At 53.8% G+C, this 6000-nt stretch overlaps 1 protein-coding gene across 1 annotated transcript; it reads right to left on the bottom strand.

Moving 5' to 3' along the window:
* Positions 1-1535: 1535 nt before the first annotated feature.
* LOC109777925 (protein kinase PINOID 2) lies at positions 1536-3639 on the bottom strand. The gene is made up of 2 exons (XM_020336489.4): positions 2998-3639; positions 1536-2528 (listed from the first exon to the last, which is right to left on the bottom strand). Exons 1-2 carry the CDS (start codon positions 3561-3563, stop codon positions 1634-1636), a joined length of 1461 nt encoding a protein of 486 aa, XP_020192078.1. The 5' UTR covers positions 3564-3639; the 3' UTR covers positions 1536-1633.
* Between the last annotated feature and the right edge of the window lie 2361 nt (positions 3640-6000).

The following is a 6000-nucleotide window of genomic DNA, read 5'->3' as shown; positions in this document are numbered from 1 at the left end:
CAAGCGCGGTACAATACTTGTTGCACTCGTGTTGGATGAACCCCATCTCTTTTGGATTGAATTGATGCCGCGTGGGCTTGTAAATTGGTAGGGGGCCAACTTCCTTCACTCATGAAAGTTCTTGTGAACTCTTGTCCAAAAGACGGCTCCTTTTTGCTCGGCACCTTTCATGGGATCTTGGCATATCTCCATCCAACTCTCGCAAATCAAAGTGTCATCATCTTGGGTGTACGATCCCGTGCGAATGCTTTGCCTCCTCTTTTGTGCCTCGGCCTTTTGGGTGAGCTCATCGATAAACATCAATTGCTCGACCGAAATGTCGACCTCTTCTTCCTCATCTTCACAATACAAGTAATCATCTTCATGCCAAGACATGCCATGGTCGTCCTCATCTTCATCAGTCGACGAATTGAGTGTCTTCATAGTGGTCGCGGCCATCCTGGCTTTGGATGGCGCCAGGATCAAAAGCTTGGGTCTGGCCGTCGACGTGGAAGGCCTCACCACGGCCCTCGAAGATGACATTCTCCATGAATGCCGAGTACTCAGGGCGGTCGTGGGCATCGGCATTGGCATTTCGCCGAACAGCTTGCGGGCGCCGGCCATGTTCGCCTAAGCGAACGACCAGGGCTTCTTCCTTTGCGTCCCGTCGGACAGCTGGCCACCGCAGCTATACCCCGGCGTGACGTTGAGGTCGATGACGCCCGCGGGAGTGGCCGGAGCGACCAGCTGCAGTCCGGCGAGGTGGAGAACCGTGTCTGCCCATGGCTATGAAGGGGCAGCGCACGATGCGTCTCGGGCGTGACAGACGAGCTCGGGGAACGGTGTTGCGGAGGACGAGTGGCCGACGAGCCTGTGCTGGCTGCGGCCATGGCAGGCGGGGGTCGGCACAACCCTAACATGAGGAGGGTGTGCGCCTTGGCAACGATGGACTCCTTGTCGTCGATGTCCGCCTGGTGCTGCGCCGCACGCAGTGTGGCCGCCTCGGTGGCATAGCTCGCACCAGCCTTCCTCTCCTTGTCCTTCGCCCGCTGGTTCCTCCTCTTGGCCGATTCGGCGGCGAGCTTGACGACCTTCGACGATGTGAGCTCTGACCGCGGCTTCTTCGTACCCTTCTTCTTCGCCGCGGGCTGCGCGGCCGCGGGCGGGTCGCCGAGATTCATCGGGTCGGGGGCCATGGTGGAGGTGGAGAGGCGGGAGACGGCGCGGGACGGCGGGAGAGGTTTGGGCAAAGTGGAGGGAAAGTGTGGCCGGGCGTGTCCCCGGCAGGCAGGTCAAGGGAGGACAAGGGCGCACATCCCGCCCGTCCGCACGTTGTCCGTTCGACCGTAAACGCAGCTCAACTTTGGGCCAGGAATGGGTCGAAAACTGACGAAGAACAGACGATGATCCGTTTGCGGCCGCGCGTTGAGCGGCCTGTTCTGTCCGTTTACGCCCAAACGGACGCGGCCGGATCATTTAGGGTCGCGCGTTGGAGTTGGCCTTAGCTCTGTTCTCCTCCACAGCGTCTCCATCTCCGGTCAGGTCCTGGTTCGGCGTATGCAAACTAATACTCTTTCGTTGTGGAACCAGTACCAACTTTATGTACACCGCTTAATCCCGTCTGCTCGTCTAGTCTAGAATACAAGGTGTCAACTCAAAAGTAGTCGAAATGGTCCTCGTGTTGCTGCTTGTACGGCTCCCGCCGCTCCTTCCTGCTCATCGTCTTCGCCTTGCTCCTTGCCACCGGCGCTGCCGGCACGGGCACCTCCGGCGGCCGGACGGACCTGACGAGCGCCCAGTTCACGCCCCGGAAGAACGCGTGCCGCTTCACCTCGCCCGACCCCGTGCAGCTCCCCAGCCGCTTCCCGGGGCACTTCGCCAGGAGCCGGGCCATGAGGTCCTGCGCCCGGAGCAGCTCCTCCCGCTCCCCGCAGCTCGCCGACGCCGGGACCCGCGGGAAGGCCACGGGCCGCTTGCTGACGATGTTGGCGAGGGTCTCCTCGTTGGTCGCCCCCTTGAACGGCGTCTGGCCGTACACCATCTCGTACATGAACACCCCCAGCGTCCACCAGTCCACCGCGCTGCCGTGGCCCTGCCCGGAGATCACCTCCGGCGCCAGGTACTCGTGCGTGCCCACGAAGGACCTGGACCGGGCCGCCACGGGCTCCACCACCACCTCTGCAGGATCAGACGTCTGTTCGGGCTCGGAATGCTCGTCGGCGTCGGCGTCCACGGCCGCAGCGTCCGGCATAGGCACTTGGCGCTTGCGTGTTACACCGTTGAACAGGCATGACAGCACCGGCTGGATCGGCGGGACACACGACGACGAGTGACCATGGGTCAAGCTCGGGTTGGCGCCGTCGCTGTCCCCTCTCGGTTGGCGGAGGAGCTTGGGGACGACGTCGTCGCACTTGAGGGAGAGGTCGAAGTCGGAGAGCATGATGTGGCCGTCGGCGCGCACCAGGACGTTCTCCGGCTTGAGGTCCCGGTACACCACCCCCATCATGTGCAGGTACTCCAGCGCCAGCACCGTCTCCGCCGCGTAGAATCTGCCGTACATCATTCGGCGATCGATCTCTATCAGCTCAGCCAGCGCCACACAAAGATACAGTAGATAATATGCATGTCGCCATGCATGCATGCGCGCGCAGCTCAAATCATTAGCCCAAGTGGGTTCTCAAAAGATCTGCTTAGATAGGCATGCACGGCGAGACAAAAAGTGTATGAAATAAAGCACCAATGCAAATGCATATGCACATTGCACATGGAAAGAAGATTACTACACTACACTAGCTCAAAGTGGTGCCATGCTTTAAAAAAAGGAGTGACACGGAGACAAAGCTTGACCCTGAAACAGAGAGAATCTCAGCTTTTCATCCCACGCGTAAGCTTCAGGCCATGGGATATTCGAATCAATGTGTTGCAAATCCGGAAAATGGTGGTGCTTGCACAAGCACAAGCACAATGCATGCATGCATGAAGAAGTTGAACGGGGGGATTGGTAATGATATTTGATACCTCGCGGAGGCGACGCTGAACCGGCGGCCGGGCTGCCGCTGCCGGGCAACGTGGAGGTCACCGCCGGGGCAGAACTCCATGACGAGGCAGGCGTAGTGCGACGCCTCGAAGTCGGCGTATAGCGTGGGCAGGAAGGGGTGGTCGAGGGCGCGGAGGATCTCCCGCTCCACCTCCGCGCGCCGGAGCTTCTTGCGGAACGCCAGCGCGTCCTTGTCCACAACCTTCATGGCGTAGTAGAGGCGCCCGGAAGACGACGGCCGGTGCGGCGGCTCGCGGAGCTCGCACAGGTAGACGTTTCCGAGGTCGCCGCTGCCGAGGCGCCGCACGAGGCGGAAGTGGTCCAGCCCGACGCTGCCGCCGGCGGCGGCTGCGCGGACGCGCGCGATGGCCTCCCACTCGGCATGGTTGGCCTTGTGGGGCTTGTTGTGGCGGCAGGGGGTCTCGCCGCCGCCAGAGACCGAGCTGGAGCTGCCAATGTCGCTGATCCAGCTCCGGCGGGAGCCCAACGCCGTGAGCGATGACGGACGGCTACTGTCGTAGTCTGATTCATCTCTAACGGCAGCCATGGAAGAAGCTAGCTTGCCTCTGCCTTCCAGCACCAGCTCCCTGTGTCTATATAGGCAGGCAAGCAGCGGTGTCTGTCATGTGTGGCCAGTTAAAAAATGATTACAAAATCCACACAAGCGCTTTCGAGGATGGGAGAGCATCTAAGCCTCCGAGAGTTGATAATACCTAGGAGTAGCTTTTTCCTTTTCGCTCCACACGGATACATAGATGCATAATTATAGGACCGAAAATATCTAGTGATTTTTTTAGACATGGCAAATTATGTTTGACGAGAATGACAAGTTTAGTTGGCAAATATGGCAAATCCGCCTTGGTTCATTTCTTGTCAAAAAATTGCCGTGCTTACAAACTAAATTTAACATACTCGCGCCAACATTAATTGCCATGAAAAACGTTTGATTTGCCCTGCCTAAATATATGACGTCAGTTTTTCTAGCATTTCCATAATTATATGCATCAATCATCCTAAAAACTGTATGCAACAATCATCACATCAGTGGATTATGGTCTTGTTTGTTTCAGCTTTGATTTGATTCGATTCACCTAGGGATTCACTTTAGTGGCAAAGCTGATTCACAGTTATACAAGATCATGTTTGTTCCAGCTTTGATTGAATTCGACTCACCTGTAGATCCGCTTTAGTGGTAAAGCTGATTCGCAAAATCAGCTTGGCGACCGAAGTACACTTTGAGGTGCTTCAACAAATTGCACTAAAAGTGGTCCAAATCTAGATTCAGCTTCACTGGCAAAGCTGATTTGAAATAGCTATTTGTTTCAGATTCCAGATTCAGTTTCACTAGCAAAGCTGATTCGAAACAATTGTTTGTTTCAGATTTCAGATTCAGCTTCACTGACAAAGTTGAATCTGGTTCCTGAAACTCAAACAAACAGGGCCTAAGGCTACCCAGTTGTCTTTGAAAAAAAGGCTAGCCAGTTTGAAACTACGCTCCCTTGCCACTTTTACTTTTCCCCATCCCACTACCGCGACGCACCTCGCATGCGCCACGGGAGGGTTTCTACCGCTGCCGCCGGAAGGTGCGGCCATGCGAAGCCAGTGCGGCGCTGGCATTTAGATGCGAAGAGAAAGGAAATAGATACAACTTCAAAGCGTCAAGTTCAAGTCTTTTATATGTGTCATATCACATAATTCAGTGAAAGTGTGCAAGTGCATATCCGCGTCCTTGGATGCAGACCCTCCAAAATGGTTCTGTTGAACCATCGTGACAAGGCAAGCTTTGATCTTAAACTGCTCGGCTGCAACATCAGGTAAAGTGGTAGGAGCAAGCACAAAATTTTCATTGCGAGTTGCAAACTCCCCAAGTTTCTTAGCTGTGATTTTATTGTGGGCGGGGGGAGGGGGTTCAACAATTGCGAAAAAAGACTCTAAAGACAAACATGAAACTGAAACTGAAAAAAGCTAAAACAACGCCTCTTAGTCACCTCGCTAGGGGTAGCAAAGATGCTTCCCCGGCAACGGCGCCAAAAAAATGTTGATTGCCTTTGATCCGGTTTCGGATGCAGATAGTCCTAACTTTTTCCTTAAGGGTGACCTTGGGTATCGAACCCATTGGAAGTAATGCTAATAGACATGGATTCAAACAAGCTATTGTTGTCGTTAGAAGTTCCAATTTCCGGGACCGAATATCGCAAATTGTACTTTGCGAGAAAACAATGATATGAAATAGGCTAGGGTATGAGGACTTTACTTACAAGCTTACACCTGCACTGAGGATCTTATCTTGATTTCCAACATGGTCTTGGTAGACAACTTTATGATGTGTTCTCAACGCGAGAGTGGGGGTGCTTCCAAATAAGGCTTGGACTGATCAGCAACCTGCATCGTGAGTCTATGTCCAACCATTACTCTTAACATCGCGTAGGGGTTACCTTGGTTATTAAGGACACCTCGAGACCAGCGCCTTGGACGTTTAGTGACTGCAACTCATGGTCCCCAAGGATTTTTTTTCGACTACGGTACAACCTTTAGTATATCATACTAATCCTTACTTTCATCGGCTTTCGCTATAGCCTTCCACGTGTCCTTGCACTTTACCTCCTCCTTGATCGATTTACGGGATCCCATTAAGGACATCTCGAGACCAGCGCCTTGGACGTTTAATGACTGCAACTCATGGCCCCCAAGGATTTTTTTCGACTACGGTACAACCTTTAGTATATCATGCTAATCCTTACTTTCATCGGCTAGCCTTCCACGTGTCCTTGCACTTTACCTCCTCCTTGACCGATTTACGGGATCCCAGATAACTATGGGGCCTTAGAACAAGAAAGAGACAAGAGATAAATCTATTGTGATAACTCATACAAGTAACATTCAATTAAGCAATGTCAATACCAATGATCATGTGCACAAGTACATATGGTCACCTCCTGAAGCTTCTAGGGTCTCTTATGTTCGAGAAAGAATCGTCAAAAAGT

This window comes from Aegilops tauschii, chromosome 3 (assembly GCF_002575655.3).
Source record: "Aegilops tauschii subsp. strangulata cultivar AL8/78 chromosome 3, Aet v6.0, whole genome shotgun sequence".
Classification (NCBI taxonomy): Eukaryota; Viridiplantae; Streptophyta; class Magnoliopsida; order Poales; family Poaceae; genus Aegilops; species Aegilops tauschii.
The sequence above is the reverse complement of the archived record's forward strand: the minus strand, read 5'-3'. Positions and strand labels throughout refer to the sequence as shown.

Excerpts from the sequence above, each read along its gene's own strand:
- LOC109777925 (XM_020336489.4), bottom strand. The coding sequence starts at position 3,563 with ATGGCTGCCGTTAGAGATGAATCAGACTACGACAGTAGCCGTCCGTCA. Across the intron at positions 2,529-2,997 it reads TTCAGCGTCGCCTCCGCGAG|ATTCTACGCGGCGGAGACGG; the intron begins GTATCAAATATC and ends GATGTACGGCAG.